This window comes from Miniopterus schreibersii (assembly GCF_964146895.1).
Source record: "Miniopterus schreibersii genome assembly, chromosome: 13".
NCBI classification, from domain to species: domain Eukaryota; kingdom Metazoa; phylum Chordata; class Mammalia; order Chiroptera; family Miniopteridae; genus Miniopterus; species Miniopterus schreibersii.
The window spans coordinates 54,867,229-54,894,343 of NC_138113.1; the positions used below are offsets into that span (position 1 = coordinate 54,867,229).

Below are 27,115 nucleotides of genomic sequence, written 5' to 3' on the forward strand. Positions count from 1 at the left end.
CCTTGAGCACTTAGCACTTCAGATATGTTCTCATGGAGTGTCCTGTGGAGTCCAGGCCCCGCTCTGAGCCTGGCGTCGAAACAGTTTGATAGCCAGTCATTCACTCTCCCTTGACGGCTGGTCTAACTCTTCTCCCTGGCAGCACTGGGGCCTATTGGTCACTGGGACTCACAAACTCAGGCACAAGTGGCCCCAGATGGCTCCGTAGCTCCCTGCCTGGTCTGAGCACAGAGGCAGGATGGACACACACCCTCTGCCCTGGGAGGAGAGGTTGGCCCTGCACTGCCCCCTGACAGCCAGGCCACTGCGCTAGGTGGAGAGCCCCGGGAGCAGCTGGGGGGCTGTCCCACACAGCTGCTCAGGCCACGTGGGTGCAGAGACCTCTGTATACCTTGCTTGGAACTGTGGTTCTGTTTTCCTCTTGGTACATGATAGAAAAGCTATCACCTATAGCGGTGCTTGACCATCCCATCACCAGGTCCAAAAAGCAGGCCATCCAGCCCATGTGTTTTGTTCCCACCAGAGGCCCCAGGGTACAGAAGCACAGACTCATAGTTGGAAGGGTCTCAGAGACCCTAAGACCTGCCAGTTTTCATGTTGTCCACTTGGGATCTGTGGGGGACAGATAGGCAGGGGCAGCAGGTCCTGGTCCCTCCCATTCTCTGACCAGAGCTGCCTCCATTTCTGGGTCTTGTTTATTTTCATTTGTGTGTATGAGCAGGGGGGCCCTGGCTAAACAATTGGAATGTTATTGGGTCCAATACCTCACTTCTCAGATGGTGGGACCAGCCAGAGCCCCCGACCTGGCTGGTGGCCCCTGGAGGCGAGCCTAGCACTGCAGACTGTGCCCTCTTGGGCAGAGGTGCGCATTTGGACCCTGCCTTCCTGCTGGGCATCAGGTTGTGAGTATTGTAGTTTCAGTTGTGCCACGTGCCTGGGTCTTGAACTCTGCTGCTTGTGAATTTAGTGAGCATGTCCACGGTTACCCATCTGAATGAAATTATTCTTCACCTAGCTTAGGGTCTACTTAGGATCTTTTTCTTTCTTTTAAAACAATTTTTATTCTCAAGAGAAGCCTGTCTTCCTGGTGGTCTTGGCTGAACTTGTTTGGGCCTTTTCTGTGTTGTCTTTTCTTGGACACAGTGATCAGACCACACTGCTCTCTACCTGGTAGCCTCCCAGTGGTGGCCGTGGGCTCTGGCTGTGCTGGCATGAGAAGCAGGTATGGTGCCACCCTCAGGGCAGCTCTACAGTGGCTCTGAGATCTTTCTGGAGTCATCGGGTCACTGGAGCCCAGCATTGCCCGGCATGGGTGATTTCTTTTTCAATACCAGGTTGTTTTCACGATGTGGTATCTGGTCCAAGTCCACAGGCCCTTGTGTAGCGAGGATTGAACCTGGTGATGCAGAGGAAGTGACCCAAAACATCCTTACCATGGGATGAGGGGTGCCCCGAGTGTTCCTTTCTGGGGTGCCCCGAGTGTTCCCACATGGGAACCCCTCGTGTGAGGGGGCAGCACACTGTTGCCTAGTCCTGCACGTGGGCCCCGAGTGAGGTGGAGGATGGTGAATGGCCTGCAGGCCTGGTGGTCAGCAGGTGGCTGAAGGAAATGGTCTTCTGAACTGTTCCCATCTGTACGGGAGAGGAGAAGAGAGACCATAAAGGCCTAAGGACCTGACCAGGGTTGGGCATCATCTGAGCTGCTCTGACCTCCTTGAGGTGGTCTTTGCTGCTCCTCCCGCCATCCTCTGAGGGGCCACTACCAAAGGGATAAATGTGACAAGATAGTGTTGTCAGAGATTTGAAGAGGATAGCAGGAAGGGTCAGTGAACAGAGATGACACCTCCAAAGGGAGGGAGCTGGACTGAGAAGGAGCATCCTGAGGGAGCAGGCCCAGGAGACACGGCAGGGAAGGGGCAGCCCTGTGGCAGTGACTTGACAGGCATGGAGTTGGGGAGCAGGTGCAGAGGAATGGCTGGGCCTGGGGTGGAGCTGTTGCCATTTCCCTGCTGGGCCCTCTGGAGCCTCTGTCCCATGTGGGGCATCTCATTCTGCGGAGTCACCCCCTAAGCGCAGCCTGTTTTTCTCTTGGCAGATCTGCCGCCGCCTTAACGGGGTCCGGTTCACCAGTTGCAAGAGCGCCAAGGACCGCACGGCCATGTCGGTGACGCTGGAGCAGTGCCTGATCCTGCAGCATGAGCACGGCATGGCCCCGCAGGTCTTCACCCAGGCCCTGGAGTGCATGCGCAGGTGAGTCGCTACCCGCCGCGCGCCCGCCCCGCCCGCTGCCGCCTCCCGGGCTCCCCGGCACAAGGCCCCTTGACTCTAGCGTCACTCTCTGGTTTGACTTTGGAAAATTCACTCGTGTCTACGAAGTCAAACTATGGGCACTGTCAAATTGAGACAGCGTTCTGTTTTACGTCAAGGGGAAGTAGCGAGCCAGCAGTCTAGAGCAGGACTGCACTGAAACAGGTAGACGGGCAAGCTCAGGGGTCAGGGAGCATCTGTGCGAGCCTTTTGGCACATGGCACCCCCCTGCCACCTGCCTTGCTGCGGGTGAGCTGGGCCAGAGCTGTCTCAGCATGCACCTGCCATTTACATCACATGTAAGTCTCCTTTCAAACCTGAGTGGCAAAAGCGTGTCTGCAGGTGGCACTGGTCTGCTCTGCTTCTTCTCTGGCAGTCGACACAATTTGCTTTCATGAGCAGAGTGTCAGATGAGTGTTCTGTGGTGACGGCAGCCACCCGCCCGCCCATCCATGGGCTGTGGCAGCCTAGCCCTAATGGTGGTGTGATTCTGAGGTAGCAGGCGTGTCTGCCGAGTGAAACCTGGGACTAAATCTGTCTGCTGCTGACCGATGCCTTGTTTCCAGCGCTGCCGGGGAGCACCTCACCGCACATACTAAAAGAAAGGATAAGAAATCTGGTTTCCCGTCTCCTTCGCTGTAGTCACCAATGCTGTCAGTCTCGTTTCCAAGTCACTCCTGCCGAATGTCTGTCACCTGTCCTCTCACCAAGCTCTTTAAAGCGTTCAATTCTCTTATCCTTTCTGTAGGTTCTACTGTTTGACCTTCTCACAGTGGTGCACAAACACCATGCCTGAGCCCCTGCCTCTTGATATGTAGTGTTTTGTAAAAATTGTTCTGTCCCTGTTTTGTCTGTCCAAGTTCATTTAAACCTCTCTGTTATCTCAGAATACACCTTCAGAAAGTTCACCATCCTCCCTGCCCTTAGCCTCAGGAAGCAGTGGAGGCTCAGAGACTCTGCCCTTTGATGGAGGGCCTGGCCTTGTGGAGCTCATGTCCTTCAGGCTCATGTCCTGGTGCCTTCAGAGAGGCAGGGCCTGGGCTTCCAGCCACATCTGTGCCCGGTTGCCTTACAGGTGGTGGGAGGGCCACTCTGGTGACATGCAGACCTCAGCCAGCAAAGAAACAAGAGAAGTGGAGGGGTGTCCCTGTGGTTGTCAGAGCTAGTATTAGGATCGGGTCCATTCAGGAGAGTAAACGAAGCCTGAAATACTACTGGGGCAAAAATGACAAAATTGAAGCTGTTCTACTTCAGACACATCATGAGAAGACAGGGTTCCTTGGAAGAATAGTAATGGTAGGAAAATAGAACGCAGCAGGAAAAGAGGAAGACCCAGTATGGGATAGATTTACTCCATAAAAGAAGCCATAGGCTGAGTCCACAGGAGCTGAGCAGGGCTGCTGAGGACAGGACACTGGATATCACTCATCCATGGGGTCGCCAGGAGTTGGAGCCAACTCAGTGGCACAGAACACACACCGTTCAGTAGACCAGGCCCTGAGCCAGGTGTATAGTTGATATGTAGACCTCTGTCTGGTCTTGGCTTCTGGAACACATTCAGTGAAAACAGGAATTCATTCTGACTGCATCTGCAAAGGTCTCCGGAGACCAGGGAGAAAGTGGCTCTCTAGAGAGACAGACTGCCCCACCTGCCGGCCAGTAGGGGCACAGATTACAGCTTACGACACACAAAGCACTTTTTACTTTCTGTCACGTAAGTAATTGATATTCCTTATGGGAAAATTAGAAAATATAGGTTGTACACACACACATCCCACAAAAAAATTTTTGCATTCACCTATTAACAAGTAACATGCTGACATTTGGTACATGCTCTTTCATACCTGCATACATACCACATACATACAGGTGTGAGTGTGGTAAATTCACACATTAGTTAACCAGCCCCTGAGTAATACAGAAAACAAAACACACACAAATACAATTACATGTGCAGTTCTACCTGTTGTTTAGCCTGCTTTTTTCATTTAATTATCTTGCGAGCATTTTTCAGGTTAGTAAATACAGACCTTATCATTTTTAGCATAGCATAATTTATCCAGTTGGTCAGGTCATGGACTATTTAAGCTGTGTGTGGTTTTGAGCACTTTATTTTCTGTTAATCCTCACCTGAGGATATTTTCCATTGATTTTGAGAGAGAGTGGAAGGGAGGGAGGGGGAGAGAGAGAGAGAGAGAAACATCGATGTGAGAGAGACACATGGGTTGATTGCCACCTGCATGCGCCCAGATCGGGACCTGGGATTGAACCCACAACCCACATACATGCCCTTGACCAGGAACTGAACCGGTGACCCTTCTGTGTAAGGGCCAACACTGTAATGACTGAGCCACACTGGCCAGGGCGGGTTTGAGCACTTTAAATGGTGCTGTGAGTATCCTCCTGTGTTCTGCTAGCCACATTTCCTCCTCTGATTTTTTAGGTTAAAAGGTGTACACCTTTGTAAGGCTTTAAGCCAAGTTGACAGAGTGCTGCCACACTGGTCCCACTCCCTCCCATGAGTGTTACCATTCCTGTCACCGTTCTGAGTGCTTCTGACTGCATTCGGCCTTGCTTCCTTACCTTGCAGGTGAGGACCCCCGGTCCTGAGCAGGGAGGGCCCTCCCATGGGAACAGGCACCATTCCCTTGGCCTCCCCTGCCTCTCTAAAACCCCACCCATCTCCAGTGATGTTTGTCTTCTTACAGTTTCTTATTTATGTTTTTCTGAATTTTCTAACATCTCTATAGTGAACACGCGTTACCATAATAATGATTTAAGAAGTTATTAAAAACAAAAAATTTCACCCCATTTTGCCTCTTCCTGTCCCCAGCATCCTCAGCACCAGCACCCTACTCACTACTGCATTGTCCACCTGACCTTGTGGCACCTCGGGCTTTGGCCACATGCATTTGCCTTAAGGTGACACTGTTAACACCTGACCTCTGTATTTTCCGCATTATCCCGAGTGGGGAAGACGTGTGTGCTCCTAGACTGCAGGCCTGAGGGGACTGGGTCACGAGCCAGTATTTCTGGCTACAGTGGTAGCTGGGCCTTGTGGGCCTACTGAGGCCCCAAGGAGGCCACACCCTTGAATGAAGGAGCACATTTGGGTCCTCTTGCTTCCTTACTTGTATCTGACCAGCTGGGAGAGGACAGCATGCAGCCAGGGTGCGGGGCAGAGGGAAGTGGGTGGTGTAGGGGCAGAGCTGAGGCGCAGGGTGTGCAGTGGCAGTGAACACCAGCTCAAAAAAAAAAAATCCCTGATGTGTAGTGTGTTTGCCAATTTCTGTGGCATAAATAGTCCTCCTGGGGCTTATTTCAAACTGCCAGTGGGACACAGAGTTGGGAAGAGATGGGTACACGTGGCTTTACCACGCTGTCTGGGCTGATTCCAGGTCCACTGGTGGTCCCCTCTGCCTCCAGTCCTGCAGCTGAAACCCTCAGAGTGGGCCTCCTAAGTAGCCACAGTGATTCCTGGACTTCTCTGGCTGGGAGTGTCCCTGTCGGAGCGGCACGTCCCAGCAGGGCTGGTCCAAGGCTTCCCTCTTTCCTTGGGAAAGCCCAGGAGGACCTCTGGCCTGCCCTTCTCCCAGTGGGTCCTCACAGGCCGTCGACTGTGTCTAGCACCTCAACTCTGTGTCAGTCTTGCTACCTTGGTGGCCATGTGTAGAACCTGTAGTTCCAGAGTCCCGTGGTTCTGGCTGCTATCTCACTGCAGGACATTTCTCCTGAGCACCCAAAGGCGGAAAACCCAAAATTTCCAGGAGATCTTGGCTGGATGCCATTCTTGGGGACAGTAACTTGAGAAGCTGGAGCCACCAGTAGCTCCTGCCTGCCACGGGCAGTCTGGCAAGGGCTCCGCCTTTGGTCGACACCTCAGGCAAATAGTTTTGTTTGAACAGTTCATCTAGAGGCAGCTGCCCCAGCCCTGCTCAGGCGCCTGTGAGAAGGTCAAACCCCCAATGGTTCTTCATGTTCAGCTTGCTGTTTGAGGTCCGTGTCTTCGCAGCATGTGAGCGCATGGCAGGCCGCATGGCGTGCGTGGGGCAGCCCAGCGCGAACATGGAAAACCATTCAGTCAAGCCTGCGTGTGTGTTTTTCGTAGACTACAGTACTTTTTCTTATTTTCACTTCTCTCTCTCTCCTTTTTCTTGTAACTGTGCTGGTTTCGTTTTGGTTTTCTTTCCACACCCTCTTCTGTTGTGGCTTCATCCCATTTTTATTTTATTTTATCTTATCTTATCTTTTGGTTCTCTTTTTCCCATCATTTTGATAAAATCCATTGCATGTGTCTCCCTTTTTTCTTTATTTTCTTTTCCTTTTTCTTTTCCTTTCTCCCAAACCTTTTCCTTTTCACAGCATTGGAACACGGGAGGTAGTCACCCAGAAGAACTTGAGCGGCCTGGTGCCCATCCGAGACCTAAGACTAGACCCCAGCCTCCTCTGTTCCATCCCGCTGTTAGCTCTGAGCCCCAATTTACTGATTGTGTGGCTCTTTCTGAGCATAGCATACCTGGTTACCAAATTGCGTTGCAAATGAATATTATGAAAAATTAATAAGTCACAAGAAAGCAAAAGTGCCAGAGTATGTGCCACCACCATGCACCTAACTGGACAGAGAGAATGTCAAAGTGTGGTCTGCTGAGAGATTTCATGCCTTACAGTGTGACATTTTGTTGTTTTGAACTGTAAATACCTGCCGAATTATTTCACCAAGAGGACTTGTTTAAACTGTAGTTTTCAGCGCTGTGACGTGTTCTCACGGCACCCTGTGACTGCATTGCCTAGCTGGCCTGGAATCACTTGTACCAAATCTCTTATTTTCTGATGTAAAGCTATTTATTACCTGTATATCTCACGTACCCTGTTTCCAAGAGAAAGGAATTCTGTCTGAAAAGAATTTGTATATTTGATACTATTCTTTAAATGTGCTGCTAACCTTTCCTTTCCTTTTGAAGAGAAAATGATAGATGCTTTATAACCGGCTCCTCTGTATAAGCCTATTGCATAGGACGTGGACTTTCTGCTTTCATTTCAAAGCGCAGTCCCTTAAATCACAGTAGCAAACAGTTTGCAGAATTATAGCATTTCCTTGCTCATGTTTATTTCCCATTTGAGATGATACAAAGCTGTGGATACAGTAGTATGTTGTACCAAGTGAGGCCCATAAAGTAACATGTTGCATGTGACTTTAGATTTTCTCTTCTACATCTTTAGGGATCATTAACCGATTGCAGGAATTAATGCATAGAGTAATGAAAAGCTGTTAAAGTTATATACATTTATCTTTCTTGAAATAGCATCTTTCATTTTAGCAGTCTTTAAATTTGGACTAAAATCCAGACATCTTTTCTCTCTACAAATGAAATGTAGTTAGTAATGCAAAAAGAAAAGTCAAAGAAAATGACCAAAAATGAGACTTGCCTTTGGGGCAGTTGTGCCAGAGGGAGCTGTGAGAGAGAGTTACTTTGGTTTCTGCTGTTATCACTCTTAATTTTAACAAGGCACTGTCCATAGAATGGGAAGATTTAACATCAGCATTTGGCAAAAGCGTAGTTGTATACCTGTGATGGTAGCAGAATAGACTAGGGGTAAATTCCACAGACCCTGCATAAGAAATAGCCAGCAGCTTCGCTCTCTTCCAGTTCAGATTGTGTTGTGATCTGGTTTTGACCACCAGCTGGCTCCCCGTACACTATCTTCTATGATTTTTTCTTTTTTTTTTTTTACCAGTCTAGAAAAACGGGTGAATTTAGAGGAGATGACTTTTACAGAAACTTGACACCCACGTGTGGACACAAACCCCATCCTCCACAGAATCTGGCGTCTCCCTTCCCTCCCCAAGACTTCCAGAACTTACTCCAGGGTTTCTCTGGTTGGGCATCAGGTCTGAGTCTGGGTTCTAGGAATCGCAGAAGCAGTTAGCAGTCAGTGATGAGTGCCAGATTCAGACTTTCAATTCTACAACGGAAGACAGTCCTCCCACACCCGGCCCCCACCTTTTTCCTAGACGTCCTGGAGCCCTGTGGCAGCAGGAGCCACACCAGTGGGTTAGTCCAGTCTTCCCTGTGCACTGTGGTTACTTTTTTTTTTTTTTAATGATGTTATTGATTTCAGAGAGAGGAACGGAGAGGGAGAGAGAGAGAAACATCAATGATGAGAGAGTGGTTGGTCTGCTGCTTCCTGCACACCCCCTGCTGGGGACTGAGCCGGCAACCCAGGCATGTGCCCTGACCAGGAATCGAACAGCGATTGACTGGATCATAAGTCGACGTTCAACCGCTGAGCCACGCCAGCCAGGCTACACTGTCTTTTCTAGAATAAATGAGGTAGCTGTTCTGCGGTGCAGCTCTGACATCCTTCAGTAGGAAGTCTCTCTGAATGCAGTGGTAGTGAGCTGTAGAACGTGACACTGGCTACTAGGGGAGGACCTGTCTAGTCTGTGATTCTTTGGGAAGTATGTTGACACTTGCTCTCTTTCAAATTGCGGTGCACAGGACTCTTTTGTTTACTTTCACGCAGGGATGGGGAATGTCTGGCCCCAGGGCCATATATGGTGGGAGAAATCGTTTGGTCTGGCCCTGCCAAGGCAACCACAGGTTGGGACTCGAAATTCAATAAATCTAGGAGCTTTTTTCCTAGCTAATTTTTAACTTGATAATTTTGTACAGCCCACGAATGATGTTATAAATATCCAAATGGCCCTCGGCAGAAAAAAGGTTCCCCACCTCTGCTTTAGGGGAAGGAGGGAAAGTAGAGTCCACAGACAGGCCCAGTTCCCACCCCCAGCTCCCCAAGCACTGCTCTAGGAAAAGAGTTCCCAACACCCCTCACCCTTCAGGGAGACCAGACCCCCTTCTGGCACTCACCTCCTGCTGGCCCTCTGACTGCAGACAGCTCACCCTCCTCTTCCCTGGGCCTGTGGGTACTTCTGTGCCTCTCTTCAGAGGTTCCCTCAGGACCCACCACACAGCAGGAAGCCATGCCAGCCAGACATGCCCCGGGGCCGGGGGTGGGGGTAGGCGGAGGAGGGCTCATGAACACCACAGCCTGCTCCTGGGCTGCTGGGAGGCAGCCAGGCCTTCCCCCTAGGTTGAGAGACAGAGGGTAGGGTTCTTTGTTTTTCTCTTCAGGGGCTGGGTCAAAAGCCAGCACATTCTAACCACAGTGGTGAGGGCCAGCACGAGGGAGGACACCGTCAGCCTAGGCTGTGGGTTGTTGGTTTGTTGTACAAAAGCTGAGAAAAGACTCGGCGTGCCCACCCTTTGTGCTGAGTTTTAATCTCACTAAGGCCTTTTACTCATTAAATCAGGATAAATATATATTCAGAACCTTTCCTGCTTCAGTGAGAAGTAGGCAGGATGAAACGGAAAATGATTCAGGAAAGGGGAGTCCCTGAGATTTGGTGCTGGGTTTCAGCTGCTTCTCAGGTGATGCCAGGGCTGATGCCTGGTCACCGATGTCAGGGTCCCTAAGACACTGATGTGCCCAGATGGGTTCTGAAGTGGAAGAGCCCATCAGAAGGGGAAACCAGAGCGATCCCTGCAATGAGCTGTCTGGGTTTCCGTTCTGATGGCTGTTCTCCAAAAGAAATTTATCATATAATGTATAATGCATTCAGCCAGTTAAACCAGTAATTAGCTTCTTTAACCTGTAAATAAAAGATAATGGCAAAATTTCAAAGTTATTCTTTGCTCCTCAGAGCAGTTTGGCATTGATAGGTGCTTCAGAAGTATGTCCATTCCTGTGTAAACGGAGCAGCTCCGTCTGGGGTTGAGATAATGTGAGTTCCCAAAGATCAAACGGGACAACATGTGCATAGAGCCCAGAGCTCCTGCTTTAAGTGGAATGAAATTTTTATCTAATTGTTGGGTGTAGACAAACATGACCATCATTTACTCTGGGCCCCTGCTCACATGGCCTAGGTGTTCAGCTCAGGTGACACATCTCGCTGAGGGCCTGAGGCTCTGGTGATGAGGGAGCATATTTGAGTTGCTAAATTACTTAATAACAAGCAGATGAATACTTTTCTGAAATACCCATGCTTCTCTTTTATAAAGTTACTGTTTTACCCAAAATATTTTACATGTTCTTGAAAATGAGAATGTCATTTTCACTTTAAAAGGCTCAAGTACTTTCCACTGATACGTTTTTTAAAATGCACGATATGATTGGGAATACATTTTTTAAAATCACTGTTTCTTGGTAACTGCAAGTTTTACATCTCATAAGGGGGGTTTTGTACTAAATTTGATAACTAGTTGATTTAATTGCTAGTCTTAGAAAATATAAAAATACAGTTAGACTGTGCTATAGAAAGTCATTTATATTCAGAATCGCTTTCACCTGTTAATTTGATAAACTCTCCAGAGAACTCCCCTGATGCTTTTGTTTGGGAACATGAGGCCAGCCTGCCCTTCGCCCTCCTGCTCTGCCTTTGCTTTGCACACGGGGCTGCCATGACAGCCCCCCAACTGCAGCCGGGATTATGTGGGTAGCAGTTCTCTGTGGAAAGGCACCTGTGGGCTCTCGCTGGCTCAGGGACACTTTTAAGTTTGCAATAATTGTTACTACCCTCTTCTCATTGTTATGTAAAGTGACTGTTGAGAAAGTTGAAATTAGCAGGATCCTAAGGTGACCACAATGAGGGCAGCCCACCTGGAGAAGGTGGCTGGCTGCCACCAGGGGACCTCGGCATGGTCCCTCCTTCACCACACTCCAGCCCTGATGGCCATGCAGACCCACCATGCCGCCATCACCAGGGCCCTCTGGATCGCTTGCTTTGCGCCACCCCCTTAGGAGACAGCCTGTTAGAGCAGCCGTCTCAGCCACGTGGCTTTGCTACAGGAAAATCAGCATTGAACCTGAGGTGATTAACAGCTGCTGCTGACATAGAAAGATGCAGCTTTTTAAAGGCTTCGGTAAGAGTCGCACTACTTCTTTTTTCATTTAATTTGCTCTGTAACAGAATCTTTAAACCACTAGCTAGGATAGTACCCTGAAATGCCTAGACGTGAAACACGTGAAACCATTAACTTGAAAACAGGTTTGCTTCCAACTTAGATACAGTGCTGCTTTCGCCAGTGCCAAACCCGCAGTCCCACACCCGTGCCCATCGCTGTGCTTCTTAACTGCCTTGTTCAGAAACCATCTTACGTGTGTATTGTTGCAAATAGTTTGGCACCCATTTAAATTAACCTTTTTTTTTTTTGAATGCTATAAAAATAATCAGTTCATTTCATCTTAGTTTAAGTCTTTTCTTTTTTTCCTTTTTTACTGCTGTCATTTCTTGTGCTTGTTTTTTCCCAGTGAGGGTTGTCGAAGAGAAAATACAATGAAGAATGTTGGAAGTCGCAAATATGCATTTAATTCCCTGCAGCTGAAGGCTTTCCCCAAGCATTACAGGCCTCCCGAAGGGACTTACGGCAAGGTTGAAACTTGAACACATGGTGTCCTCTAATTAGCTGTTATGTAACAAACGTGGGTACCCTCTAGTGTCATATATGAATTCTTCAAGAAGACCTGAAGGATTGGTTTTTACTTTTGTGTTTTTAAAAATATTTACTAAAGAGTCTATGGAGCATGTTTTTTATTCCGTTGGAATCAGTAGGACGTAATGTTTGGCTCAATAGTGTGGATAGTCACAACTGCCCATTAAAACCACCTGCAGCCAGAACCACACAGTTAGGTGTCATCAGTAGTCACCTGTAGGAATCACCCTACGTGGGGCTGAAATGCTAAGACTTTAAAAATGCCCACTTAGGCAGCTGCTCACTTATTTTTCTACTGAGTAACTGAAAATTGAGCATCAGGTTACAATCTACTTTTTAAAAACATGAATGTAAAACAGTAAGTAGAAAACAGTTGGATCCTGGACAGACCAATAAGTGTCAATTGTTAATTCAAGTTTTGGGGAAGAAGCTAGCTCTGGCTCCCGCAATGAAAGCGGGTGGTTCTAATGAATTTACCCTGTGGTAGCACAGGTGGAGCCCAAATCGAAGGTTGAGAAATAGCCCAAGACAGACTATTAGAAGATAACACCTGCAAAGGCACTCTCACAATGGGGCCACTTCTGTCCCTTTTGGGTTCTAGAGCAGGGTGTGTGCTTGAGAGTGAGAAGCCAGCCGCTTCCTGTTCTCTTAATCTCCGTGTCTGGTCCCACCCTGCCCAGGGTGCACGTCCCGTCTCCTCTGGGTGTTGAGTTCCGGGGCTCCAGCACCTCTCAGCAGTGGGGATTTATGTGTGTAGATGGTGGAAGCCTAAATCCTTTCAGAGCAGACATCCTTTTGTGGGTTTCCCAATTGTCTTCTAAAAGGCAGTACAATCATGTTTGAATGTCTGATGAAAGTATCTTTTAAGTTTGCAATAATTGTTACTACCCTCTTCTCATTCTGTTATGTAAGGTGACTATTGAAAAAGTTGAAATTAGCTCCTAAAATGAGATTTTGAAAGGGATTAATGGGCCATAAAACTTAGGGATTTCATAGAAAATGATGTCTGGTCATCTATTATAAGATGATGAGTCTTATCTGCACATAGCAGAGTTTTTTCCTTAGTTTATATGTTTTATCAATTGTTTATTATGATGATTTTGTTTATATGTTATTTAAAAAGCTGTAAAAGAAATCTTTGTGGCACGTTCATGATGTTGATCCTCATGATTGGTGCACCCTTAGGAAATTCCCGTGTCTAAGGTTCTGGGTCGTATTCTTTGGGCTCCTTTAGAAATGCCACTTGGAAACGTGTAACAAACTTGGGCCTGGGAAGCTGAGGCACAGGCGAGACCACCCATGGCAGGGACACAGAGGGGTGAGCAGCAGTAAGGATGGAACCCGATGGCCTTCCAGATCTCTTCCCACTCAGAAGTCAGTGTGCAGACAGAGGCTGCTGCCTCCTCAGGCCCGATGGAAGGAACGTTTCCACCGGTGAGTGGGAACTGGTGTGAAGGACACGTCAGTGAGGGGCCGTTGCAGCTCACGTCTCTGTCGAAGCTGGGTTCACTGGAGGGTGGCGGCAGAGAAGCCACGTCCACCAAACCCACTGCGGAGGTGGCAGCAGCTGGGCCAGGGTCTCTTGTGCCGACCCCTGTTCAGAGTTCCCAGTATGGCTGGTTTAGCCGTTTACCTCTCCACCATTTCATCTACTTTGTCATTTTTCTAGTATCTTTTATATTTCCATCTTTTTTCATTTTAACATCACTACCTTTTAAAATATCCCCTTGTCTTTTTAAATGAAATGCCATCCATATTGTTTTCAGAGGTTTTTTTTGTCTTTAAGAGCATTACATACCTGCATTTATCAAAAGGGAAACTAGCAAATGTTGAGTCAACTGTTAGCAGTTTTGCATGTGACACCTTTTTGTGAATTATTTTCCCAAATTTAGCTTCATATTACGCACCACCACAAAACTCTTAAGACTTGGCTAATCATGTAGAAAAAATTCAGGTTCGAGCATCCCATCTGAGCACTGCTGCCAGGCTCCCGTGTGACCAGCCTCCCTGGCATCACACACTTACCCTGCTTGCTGAGCAAGGCACGTTGTCGCGAGCAGTGTGTGGCCAGCAGCTCCTGGGATGGGAAGGACCTTTGAGTTTCCAGTTGCACAAGCAAGGCAGCCTTGCAGGTTACCCTAAAACAGAGGTTCCATCCAGTATTCCTTCTGTGACCCCCCACTGAACGCAAAACGTTGAAACACTGAAAACCTGGGATGTGCTGTGGGTTGTCAGAGCACTTGCAGCACAGTTGCCTTTGGTTTCCTTTAAAACATACAAATATTGTATAAGACAGTTTTGTCCCTATACAGTTGTACTTGCCAAGCTTAGTGCACTAAAGAACTTTTATTTATTTGTTTTGGCCAGTATTACTATATATAAACATGTAGTTGCTGTTTTATAAATTCTTAGCTCATTCAAAGCCATGTATGCTGTAAATGTGCTAGTCTTTAGATGATGAATAATAAACTGACAAGAACATTGCAGCGGGTCTCGCCTGATTCATTCTGTTGCCTTAGGACTGGTTCTCTGGCCGGCATCCACCTGGCGATTATTAATGGGTGTTGCATTGAGTGCTTTGGAGTTTGCAAACATGGGACTGTGAGACACTTGCTTTATGACCATTTTCACTTAACTTCAAGTGAAGGGGTGTCGGGAGGTGGCATTAAGAGCATGGACGTCCACTCCAGACAAACCTAGGTCCCAATCCTGTTCTGTCACTCCTTGGCTGGTGACTCCGAGCAAGTTGCTGGCCCTCTGTGAGGCTCCGCTTCCTCGTGTGGAAAGTATGGGCACAACAGCCCCTTCTTCACAAGGCAGTCGTGAGGTGCCGCGGCATCAAGTTCATAGTGTTAGATGTTGTTACTGGCCCACATCCATTAATATGGGTCACATCTTCTCTGGAGGTGACCTGGTCATCTGCTGTATAACTTGCTAAAATGTTTCATTAATGGTTTGTTATAACCGGGACTACATCTTGCATCTTTTTGTAGGCACATGTGCCCAGTGACTTCCCTTGGATCAATTTCTGACAGTAGAAATGTACAATTAAAGGCTAGCGTGAATGTTCTTAGATTGTTGAATGTTTCATCCAGGTATACCTAGGAGAGAGTGCGGTTTGGGCTCCGGATCACCACAATAGAGAGACTATCACAATAAAGTGAGTCACACAAATTTTATGGTTTCCCAGTGCACATAAATGTTTACACTATATTGTAGTCCATTAAATGTGCAATACCATTATGTCTAAAAAAAACCAATGTACCTACCTTAATTTAAAATTACTTTATTGCTAAAAAATGCTGACCATCATATGGGCCTTCAGCAAGTCATAATCTTTTTGCTGGTGGAGGGTCTTCCTTTGATTTGTAAAAACGCAGCATCTGCGAAGCCCAGTAAAACGAGGTTTGCCTGTATCACTCCCAGAAAGTTAAGCTTCCTGCCTGTAGCACGTGCCTTTTCCCTTTATTCTTACTGATGTTAAAAATGGCACCTTGTCCAAAGTCCCGTGTATTTGATTACTGTGAAAACAGAACATCTTTTATACTTTTGTATTTCTACTTTTGTGACCTCATTGGAGTGGTGGTGTTTTTTATGGGTTGTTTATAATATACAATACTGCATTTTAAGCTGTCATATGTCGCTGTGTTTGAAAACCTATTTGTCAGTTCTTTTGGTTTTGTTTATGGTAAGGGTATAGAGAAATTTTAAATTTGTATGTAGTCAAATATACTTGTCTTTTCCTTTCTGTTGCATGTTTTAAAAACAAGTCCTGGCTTCACCACTGAAGGGGACAGTCGGAGCACCCATCCCTGTCCATGAAAGGGGCATGGTGCCATGCCTCGGTGAGGGGCTGCACTAGCCTGTGCCCCCCTGGGTAGAACACCCGCTCTGTATCCTGTGCTAAGATCTGGCAACTGGGTAATAACTTTGTCATATTTTCATTACACCTATCACTACCCAAGCTGTGACACAGAATCCTGAGAGTGTAGGATGAGGGTAGTGACACTGCAAATTCCCCCTTGATTCCTTTGTGCCTCAGCAGTCTCTGCCATGATTCCTTCCTGCACCAGGCTCCTGGTGGGCCTTTTTGGGAGGTGCAGGCAGGTCTGCACACAAATACAGATGTTATGGTGCTGTCACTCTTTGTTGCACCATTTAGGGAGGACAGGAACCTTGCTTGTTTCCACAGTGAGGAAGACATCTTCATCAGCGAGACGGATGTAGAAACGGCACTCACCGCTTCCTGCTCCTCGCACTCGCCCTCCCTGGGCCCTGTGGCCCCACTCTCCCGGTGGCCCTACCTCTTACCATCCTTCCTCACTCTGGCCAGTCACCCTCCACCCACCACGAACATCATGTATTCCCCAAGCTTCTGTCCTTAACTTTCTTCTCATTTCCATGCGTTTCCTGAAGAGCCTTATCTATTCCCATGGAAAAAATTACCAAGTATTTGCTTATGACTCCCAAATTTCTACGACTACCCGAGACTCTCTAGGTCAGACCCATCTACACATCCACCCACACCCTCGGCATTTTACAGGAGTGTCTCCCACACAGCACGCCAACGCCAAACTCCTGCATCCCCTCCTCCAAGCTGGCCGAGTCTTCCTGATAAACGACCCCACCTTCCACCTTGGGGTCATCTTCTCCCTTCCCCAGCTCATCCCAGCAGCCAGTAAGTAAGATCTGAATCTCTTCAACCCACCCATCATTCCATCCACACACCCGGCCTTCTAACATGCCCATGTTCCCTCTGAGATGGACCACCACCCCTCAGCCTTCTCATTTCTCCTTCAAGGCCACTGTAGGCACACCCTCCTCTGGCGATTTCTGTCCACAGATGAGTGGCTCTTTTAGAAAAATATTTTCCCGTTTGAGCACTAGACCGTGTTGCTTTTCTCTGGTGTAGTGCTATAACCGGTTACAGTAGTAGCCCCCTTATCCAAGGTTTCATTTTCCATGGTTTCGGTTATCCACGATCAACATGTCACTACAAGAAGGGTAAGTCCAGTACAGTAAGATATTCTGAGGGACACCACATGCACATAAACTTTTATTACAGTATATTGTTATAATCCTCCGTGTAGTTACTGTTCATCTCTTACCCTGCCTAATTTATAAATTAAACTTTATCACAGGTAGGTATGTATAGAAAAAAACATAGTATATACAGGATTCAGTACTGTCCATGGTTTAAGGCACCCATCAGGGGTCTTGGAACGTTACCCCCCACGGATGAGGGGGGACTGCTGTATTCTAACACATCACAAGGAGCCAAATGCAACAAGCTCAAGGAAGAAGGAAAACTTAAGAGCAGAGTGTGGCAAACACCAGAACAGTGGTTTTCTCTCAAGGTTGAGCAGAAGGACCTCTGAGGAAAGTCAGGCATTACAGGGGTTCGTTCAGTGTTCTTTCTACCTGGATGGTAGTAACATGGAGATTTATAGTTATTAGTTAACATTATATAAACATCCTGTGTATTTTTCTGTACATCTACCATACAGTGGTACCTCGGTTTTCTAATGTAATCTGTTCTCCAAGACCGTTTGAGTTCTGAAACGTTCAAAAACGAAGGGATCTACAGCCAACAGTTAGGCTTCAGGATCTTGCACTCAGCGGAAGCCATGTGGCATGTTCGACTTCCGAGGCGTGTTTGAAAACCAAAGCATTTACTTACGGTGTTTGTAAACTGAAATGTTCGTCCATGGAGAAATTTGAAAACCAAGGTACCACTATTTCCCAATAAAATTATAAAAAGTTAACCCATCATCCAAACAACCTAAAAAGAAAATTAAAACAATTCCATTTGCAATCACATAAAAAAGTGATACACTTAGGAATAAACCTAGCCAAGGAACCCAACATCTTGTGTACTAAAAATGACAAAATGTTGCTAAAAGAAATTAAAGAAAACACCAATAGATGGGAAGACCTCTCATGTAAATGGATTAGAAGACTTCATATTGTAAAGATGCCAATACTCTCCAAAGTGATCTACAGATTCAATGTAATCCCTATCAAATGCCAGTGGTGTTTTCTGCAGAAATAGAAAAATCCATCCTAAAATTCATATGGAATCTCAAGGGACTCTGAATAGCAAAAACAATCTTGAAAAATAACAAGTTGGAGGTGTTACACTCCTGATTTCAAAACTTATTACAAAACTTATTCAAAACAGTGTGGCAATAGCATAAAGACAGACAGACATATAGACCAACAAAACAGAAGAGATAACCCAGAAATAAACCCAGGCATATACAGACATACGATCTTTGACAGAGGTGCTAAGACAATTTAAAGAGGAAAGGACATCTTTTCAACAAATGATGGTGGGAAGACTGGGTATCACATGCAAAAGGATGAAATTAGACCTTACCTTACACCATATGTATACAAAAATCAACTCAAAACTTGATCAAAGTCCTAAACACAAGAACTAAAATTATACAACTAGAATAAAATGTAAGGGAAGAGCTTCACTGGATTGGGCAATGATCTCTCGGATATGACACCAAAGGCACAGTCAACAAAAGTAAAAACAGATAAACTGCACTACATCGAAATTTAAAACTGTTTCAAAGAACACAACAGTGAAAAGAAATGGGAGAAAATATATGCAAATCATATATCTGGTAAAGGGTTAATATCTAGAACAAAGAACTCCTAGAATTCAACAACAAAAGAGCAAACAACCCTATTTTAAAAAGGGCAAAAAGCTTGAACAGAAATTTCTCCAAAGATTTAAAAATAACCAACAAAAACATGAAAGGATGCCCACCATCAGTAGATAGATGGTGGCTGCCAGGGGGTGAGGGACAGGGTGATGGGGAGTTGTTTAATGGGTATAAGGTTTCAGTTCTGTAAGATGAAAAAAATTCTGCAGATTGGTTGCATAACAAGGTGAATGTACTTAACACTACTCAACTATATACTTAAAAATGGTTAAGATGATAAATTTTACATTATATATATTTTACCACAAATATATAGTTAATAATACAAGTATCAGAAATTATTTTTTAAATGGATTATAGAGCTATACATAAGCTAAAACTATAGAACTCATAGATGAAAACATAGGAAAAAATTTCCATAAGCTTGGACTAGGCAGTGGTTTTCTTAGATACACCGAGAGAAAAACAAATTGAAATTCATCAAAATTAAAAATTGTGCTTCAAAACAAAGCTTCCAGAAAGTGAAGAAAAAAACCACAAATAGGGAAAAAACATTTACCATTCATTTGTTTTTAAGCAACTTGTACATACAATATATAAAGAACTCTTAAAACTCAATAATAAAAAGAGAACTTAATTGAAAAATGAACATTTCTTCAAAGATATACAAGTGGCCAATAAGCACATGAAAACATGCTCAACATCATTAACCATTAGGGAAATGCCAATCAAAATCTCAGCTAGATACTACTTCAAACCTAATAGAATGTTTATAATCAAACAGGTGAAAAATAACAACTATTGGTGATGTGGAGATCCTTATACTTTGCTGGTGTAGCCACTATGGAGAAGTTTGACAGTTCACCAAAATATTAAGAGTTACATCACCCAGTAATACCACCCTTAGGTATACAGTGAGTCCTCACGTAACATCATTGACTGGTTCTGGACTTTAAGCAAAATGACATACAATGAAACCAGTTTTACCATAAGCTAACTGATATAAACAAGAGTTAAGTTTCTACAGCATCTCATCACTGCTATAATAAAACAATATGGAACAAACACATTATTCTAGGGCCTGCTATATACCCTGAATAAATGAAACCTGTTCATGAATGTTCATAATCTTAGTCATAATAGCCCAAAAGTTCAAACCCAAAGTCCATCAACTCATGAATGGCTAAGTTAAATGTGGTATATCTATACTATGGAATATTATTCTGCAGTGAAAAGAAGTACACACAGATGCTACATATGGATGAGCCTTGAAAACACTGAAGTGAAAGAAGCCAGTCACAAAAGGCCACAAATAATTCCATATGGGCAAATCTATAGACACAGTGTGTATCAGTGGTTATTGGAGCTAGGGGAAAAGTGGGGAAGGGGAGTGACTGCCCATGGGTATGGGGTTTCTCTTTGGGGAGATGAAAATGTTCTGGAGTTAGTGGTAATGGTTGCACAGCTCTGTGACTAAAAAGTAAAAAAAAAAAACTGAATTATATACACTTCAAGGGTAAATTTTTTCAGTTCATTTTTTTTAAGAGGGAGAGAAATATCGATGTGTGAACACATATCAGCTGCCTCCTGCATGCCCCCTACCGGGGATCAAGCCAACAACCCTGGGTATGTGCCCTGACCAGGAATTGAACCAGCAACCTTTCAACCTTTTGGTGCACGGGATGACACCCAACCAAGCCATACATTTTATAGCATGTGAATTTCTCCAAACGAAGCTCTCAATAGAGCTGTTACATAATTTTATCAAAGTTCCTTTTAATAAAAGGTGTAGCACTTAAAATAGTTATACAAGAATTATTGGAAAAATCCATCATTTTCCCTTTCTCAGTGACTAGTAGTACACGCAGTAGACCTCCGGGATTCTGCAACAAGGACTAGTGCTGGTGTGGAATTCTCACAACTTTAGGTGAACATTTAAGAAAGAAACAAGCTACAGAATACCTTGACTGCTTTAACTCTGATGAACCGTGGATGTTATGAAGAAGCTGTGGTTCTTCAATCTTCAAAACTGAAAATAAAGTTGAAAACTTTATTATATAGTACAGCTCTGTACTGTATTAAGCGATCAGAATAAAATCACTGTGGTTCTAAACTTTTTCAAGCATTTCATGTTTCCACTCTTGCTTTCCATAGTGAACACATCTCTTTTCAGTTTGTGCAGAATCCTCCTTTCCTTTTGGGATGAGGCCCATCACTCACCCAGTGTGGTTTTCATGGGAATTATGAGACCCAGGTCTGGCTGAGATCACGGCCCTATTCCTTTTTCCACAGGGTCTGGTCTAATTCAAGGGCAGGTGATCCAGGGAAGACAATAGTCCTTTTGTAGAATTTGACTAGTGGCCACGAAAAATGGAGGTTATCTCTCTTCTTTTTGGATCATGTGTGCTTTTGGCTGACACTAGCCTCCTTCCCATTATGTAGAGAGGGCCAGACTGAAAATGAAGTCGGGAAACAAAAACAGTCCAGCAAGAAAAGCAAAGAGCTCCGGCTACAGAATTGGGGGCTTTGTATCCACCATGATGTATGATATTAAAGTTGTGAGGCTGTTAACTCAATGAATCAATACAAATGAAGCATTTCTTCTCCAAGAAATCAAACACAATTTATTTTAGAACAAATAGGACAAATTGAATAAAAGACAGTTTTATCCTAAACTTTCCTGATAGACATTTTCTCCTCAGGCTCCATGTTACCGATTTTAACAGTCCCATCAGTGGCCTTCAGAATATTCACCAAGGATGTACAAAATGTGTCATTTAGTTGAGGAGTCATGTTTGAAAATAACAATCTTTGTGCTTTAGAACAATTCTTAAAACACATTTATTATGCTCCCTGCTCACAACTGGTCAATTAAATTTTTCTTCTAAAAATAACTTAGAACAAGAAAATCATTTACTTTATACATATTCAAAAACAGAACTCATCCATTCTCTCCAGGGTTCCATGGTCTGACCAAACTTCTATTTTGGTTTCTGTGTTTTAATGACCAGAAGAAATCTGCTGCTGTATTCATCTTGGTTTCAACAGAATACTCATCAATATCCTTTTCTTCCTCTGAATCGTGATCTGGCATCCAACTGAAAATAAATGTAAAATAAAATCATATTTTGTACAACATAATTAAATACAACTTTGCTAAGGGGTGTCACTACAGGAGAGAAGTAAACCAGTTTCCAGCACAATCAAAAAGGCAACTGTCGAGGCTCTTTCTATGGAGCTGCCTGTGCCTCTCCCACCCCCTCCCCCTAGGCATTTTCCTTGCCTCTCTCTTTCTCCTAAGCTCCAAGGGCCCTTCTGTTGCCTCTGTAACTCCTTTTCTGAGCCCATTCCTTCTGTGGCTCACTTCTTCTACCTCTGTGACTTTGACTTTCTAAATAAACTTTCTCTTATAGTTTGAGTCTTGCCTCTGAATTCTTTCTTAGCCAGAACTCAAGTACCAGAGGTTGCTGAACCCAGGTCTGGTTTGACTCCACTGGTCTAACATCTGGTGCCACTTCTGGTCAACAATACAATGGATTCATTTTAAATGTACAATTCAAAAGTTTTTAGCATACTCACCATCATCACAATCACTCCCCATTCTTTCCTAATCCCTCTTCCCCCTGTCACCAGCACTAGCAACCATTAATCTACTTTCTGTTTCTACAGATTTGTCTATTCTGGACATTTAATATACATGCACATATGCAAAAAAGGCTGAAAAATAAGTGAGTTAAGTGCTCATCTTACACTGTTAGAAAAAGAACAAATTAAACCTAAAGATTGAAGGAGAAACAGAAAACAAATAATAAATTTTTTTTTTTAAAGGCAATTGTCAGACCAACCATTAAACCCCACAAAGAACCCAAAATATTAAAGATGGAAGGTATTAAAAAGACGTTCCATTTAAGGTCACAGGATTTTCTTCTCAAGTAGAATACAAATGACATTTATCTTTTCCTCTGAACTACATGAAATATATGTTGTTCTAGCAAACAACTTTCCAATTAAGTTTTGTTTGGGTTCATATTCATTCAAATGTATTTGAAATCTTTAAATAGCAACAGAAAAAGGAAGAAAGAACCCTGAAAAATGGTAACTCATAACCATTTGGGGATTAAAAATCCTTAAATTACCTTCTCATAGGATGACAGGATTAAGCCTCACAGTACAGCCTTTTTAAGGGGGAGGATACAAGTCAGTATGGAAGGCAGATTTGCACAGGTTGTCAGTATCACTCCCTAGAAATTCTATAGGAACGAATTATTTTACTGCCAGACCCTATTAATGAGTCCAACATAGCCAATGTGGGACAGACAACCATTTCTTCATCTGGTTACTACAGGAAGCTAAGAGCCACATTTTAAAATAATAATATTTAAACATGGGCATCATAATCAGGATGCTGTGTACTATGAGAGAAAGATAAATCAAACTTCCCATCTAACCTTTGTTCTGAGTTCTATACTCACTGAAATATTAAATAAAATTACAGCACAATTTAAATTGTTTCAGGTTTTTGCCAAGCATGTATGACTGAAGTTGCATTAGTTAAGTGTGACATTAGTCCTTTCTTGGAGGACTAACAGTGAATCACTATTTGATACTATATTTGCCAAGACTTCCACTTTCACACCTTCAGAAACTCATGAAGGTCAGCAGCTGTGGTTAGCATAGTGGCAGAACAACAGGAATACTACCTAACATTAACTCACGGGAGTTCTGAATAGTGTCACTGCAACCTACTAAGATAAGTCACTCCCATATTTAACTCCACATAGGTCATTTTTAGCGTAAGCTTTTAAAAATCTTTTCTTACCATTGATCTTTTACATTCAAAAAATGAGTATTTCAAAGCCTTGCAGTTTCCTTCCTTCAGACATTGCCGAGGGGATTTTCCTTCCTATGACAAATAAAACAATATAAATACTGGGAAATTTTCTCACAAGCTACAAAATAACAGCCCTTCTGAAATAGTTTTTTTTTTTTTTAAAAGCAAAAGAAGAAAACGGTGAATTATGTAAGAAATAGTTCATAATTCATTTTGGTTGTTGGTGCTTCAAGCAGTAAAGGACAGAAGGATAATTTTCTTTAACGTGTTTATATAAAAATTTTAGAAACTGTATCTCCAGCTTATCAGTAAGAAAGGGAAAAAGTAAAGGTGACAGCAGTAATGGTTTCTTCAGTGTACTTAAAACATTTACACTCAAGAACGAAAGACAGAAGGTAGCGTGTACCACAGAGAGCGCGCACATACACATGCATGTGAGATCAGGCATGTGGTGAATGGGAGTGCTTGTTCTGGAAGGTAGTATCAAGTGGCTTTGCAGTCTCCACTTACATCTCTTTGATGCAAGCAATTTTCCCACCTCCTGCCCTCCACAGTCAAATTCTCTGTTCTGAGAAGCTCAACTGAGTGAAAACTGGAAGAGGAAAGGGAGGTATGAACAGAATTGATGCATATTTGTGAGAGAACATCTGCCTAAACCTGATGTGAAATTAACTCATCATTAAGCCAGTGAAAGCTCAAAAGGAGGCGGGAAGAAAACGGGATTAAACCATCATTCTCTTTTTGCCTTCAAGGCAGGATGCTGTTACAAGCATGTTCACAGGAGAAATGCTTGCTTCTGACTCTTAATAAATAAGACCTTTTTTCAAGCTAAAACTATTAAAAATCTGACTTGACATAGTAACAACTGCAAAACTAGGTAATTAGTATTTTTCTTTTAAGGTAAACATGGAATAAAAATCCTACCGCTACATTATCTTAAAATATTTTACTTTTATTTTGTTTTATTATTATTTTTTAAAAATATATCTTTATTGATTTCAGAGAGAGGAGAGGGAGAGAGAGAGATAGAAACATCAATGATAAGAGAGTCATTGATCGAGCCCGCAACCCGGGCATGTGCCCTGACCGGGAATCCAACCCCGATCGCCTGGATCCTAGGTCGACGCTCAACTGCTGAGCCATGCCTGGCTGAGTTATCTTAAAATATTTTAAACAAATCTGTAAATTTAACTTAACACAAAGGCACTGAAGTATATTGGACACATGGATGCATCTACAGAAGGTATATTTCACAATTCAAAAAGGCAAGATTAAAATTTAATTGCAGCAAAATTTCTTTTTTGAACGCCCTACCCTATTTTGTCTAGTAACTGAGCCCTCACAAGAACTAATTTAGTAAAGAAAAAAAATCAGAACAGCCCTAGATCAGTTTCGTCGGAAGTTAAAAAATGAATGCTAAGTATTCCTGCCTACACAGGGCCTTTAATACCAGGAAGAAAAGAAGGTATACACACGCAAAGGCTAACCAGCAGCGTGAGCACATCACAAAGCGGGGAAGTGCCTGCCAGAGGGTAACGGAAAGGAGCTAAAGGGGTTCAGTTTCCCGGGAATATAAATATATGAAACAGCATCTGGAAAAAGTAGACTGAACTTGAATTTTTAGAACTGCATGAGGTTTAATGACATCAAACTGATTTGCAATTCATGAGAAAAAAAAATAAAAACTTTACATTATTTTACTATTACATTAGTAAAAGTAGAACATACAGTGCTTATAAACATCAGCCTTATGCAGTGCTCGACAGTATAAAGGAAGATCGTGGTATCTTCCTACTCAAGGTGAGTTCTAATGTAGAATGAGTCGAGCTATTGTGAGGATAAAAATGACTGGTCAGTGGTACTTTAAAAGCTCAAACAGCCAGAATTAAGATGCTCTAAAATCAGAACATTTTTAGTGTTAGTACAAAACACTTCAGATAGATATTAATAAGGTAAGATGGAGTACTACTTAAATAGAAACATCTGGTGCGTTCATGCACCAGGAAAAATTAACCCAACTTTCACCTGCTCTGCATCACCAGAGACTTCCCCTCAAACAGATTTTGACATCTCAATGCCACCACTGCAACCACTTCCCCAAACCACCAGAAGGTAGACTATTGTCCTGGATTTGCCTCAGTACTGCCTTTTTACACTCCAGCTGAAGTGACCATTCAAGGTGAATTTACCACAAACTGTACATGTGCTTCCCTTTAAGGGGCTGTTTATAAACATCAGGTTCTCAGTGACCAAATTCAGCAGCAATAAGGCCAATATCAACAGGGGAAATACAAAGTTTGTGCCACATGTCCTGGTCATTATCTGCTTTCTAACTTTCCAGAGATGCAGTTTCTACAGAGGAGAGAATGTGTCCCATTCATCTGTATGTCCCCTGAATTAGAGCTTGGCACTCAAATGCTTGCTAAATAAACGATTCAATCATTGCAAAAAAAACCAACTCAGTTTTCTCCTTGCCACCAGTGTATCCCTCCACTTCCTGAGTTTCCTTCCTCAGTCCTACTCTATGTACTTTATTCCCCCGATTGCTCATATCCTTGGCCTTGAAGCTGAAGGTCAGGATAAAATCCAAGTTCCTCACTGACACACACGGGCCTTCACACACTGCAAGCTTCCTCTCAAGCCTTCTGTCACCGTCCCCATCCTTCAGGCACAGCAGGCCGGAGCTTCTCCTGGCCTCCCTCACCTCCCCGACTACACAGGCTGTTCTTCCAAGTTCTCCCCGTAACCACTACAGTCCCCACTCCTTTACTTAGTAAACTACTACTCAACCTTTAAGACTCAGATCAAATGTCACCACCTCTGTGACAAATTTCCAGATTCTCTAGTAAAATAAGGTGCTCTCCACTGGGCTCCCAAAGCATTTTGCTTCTAAATCTACTCATTAAATAACAGCTTACTAAATGCTTACACAGCCTTTATCGCAGGAATTTAGCCCCTTACATGTCTGTTCTTCCTTTCAGACCAAGCTTGTGTAGGTAATGACGGATTCCTCTTTTGTGTCCCCAGTGCCTGGCACCATGCCTGCCACTGAACAGGCATTTACTAGGAGCTGACAGAATATATATTTGCACCAATGAAGCAGCAGACTGGAAACAGCCCTGGACAGGGGGCCTGAGGACAGGGGACCTCAGTTTCCTCACCTGTACAAGAAAGCTGGACTAGATAACCTCAAATTCATAACTCAGAAGTTTTATAGACACAGGGAAGCCAGTCTGGCTGACTGCTAAAATTAGTGAACCAAATATAAATCATTTATCAGTAGAAACACTGATACAGCTTTATGGTTATGTCCATTTTGGCACAGTTATCTTTTCTTTGAAATAATGGCAACTTTCTGAAATTCTATCTCCAATTGCACACAACGGATTACCCTCTGTCACTGGAAAAGGCACCCAAAACCTAGCAGAGTGGCAGCATTCAACAAATGTTTCTTTAACCGATACGGTTTAATCTTCACAAAAACCCAATGGGGCGGTATCGTTATCTCCAATAAAAGCGGAGGGAACCGAGGCTCCGACAGCGGATACGTCCAAGTTTACTAAATCGGAGCTGTAATCTGTACCCAGCACCAACAACTGAGTCACGTGTGCTGACCGCCGCCCTAAGCGGCCGCCCAGCCGCCGGGCCCCAGCGGCCGCCGCCGCCGACGCGCCCCGCCGGCCGCGCTACCTGGAGCACACAGTCCGACTGCAGCAGACACGCGCCCAGGTCCTCCTTCACGCCCGCGCACGCGCCGCCCTCCGGCTTGTCCTCGTAGTACCGAGGCATGGCCGCCTGTCCCGCGC

General features: G+C 44.3%; 2 protein-coding genes across 8 annotated transcripts in view; one reads left to right on the forward strand and one right to left on the reverse strand.

Moving 5' to 3' along the window:
- The window catches only part of INPP4A (inositol polyphosphate-4-phosphatase type I A), a 119,021-nt gene extending 104,737 nt beyond the window's left edge, over window positions 1–14,284 (forward strand). For 3 of the 4 annotated variants that reach the window (XM_081155961.1, XM_081155963.1, XM_081155964.1), the window contains exons 24-25: window positions 2,096–2,250; window positions 11,620–14,284. In XM_081155961.1, coding sequence (XP_081012087.1) covers window positions 2,096–2,250; window positions 11,620–11,752 — 288 coding nt within the window. In that variant the 3' untranslated portion in view covers window positions 11,753–14,284. Of the gene's footprint in view, window positions 1–2,095; window positions 2,251–6,669; window positions 9,983–11,619 lie in introns of those variants that run through there. The other variant, XM_081155962.1, reaches the window with a different exon arrangement.
- Window positions 1,050–27,098, reverse strand: COA5 (cytochrome c oxidase assembly factor 5; the record flags this gene model as incomplete). Of its 4 annotated transcripts, none has more annotated exons than XR_014000105.1 (5): window positions 1,050–1,632; window positions 20,441–20,507; window positions 21,396–21,576; window positions 23,298–23,381; window positions 27,000–27,098. XR_014000105.1 is itself a non-coding variant. In XM_081155970.1 (3 exons), the coding sequence occupies 3 exons, from the start codon at window positions 27,096–27,098 to the stop codon at window positions 21,535–21,537; spliced, it is 225 nt and encodes a 74-aa protein (XP_081012096.1). In that variant the 3' UTR covers window positions 19,021–21,534. The 4 variants fall into 4 exon arrangements, 1 of the variants encoding a protein (XP_081012096.1); XR_014000106.1 differs by lacking the exon at window positions 1,050–1,632 and adding an exon at window positions 16,845–17,222; XR_014000107.1 differs by lacking the exon at window positions 1,050–1,632 and having other exon boundaries at window positions 16,845–20,507.
- Between the last annotated feature and the right edge of the window lie 17 nt (window positions 27,099–27,115).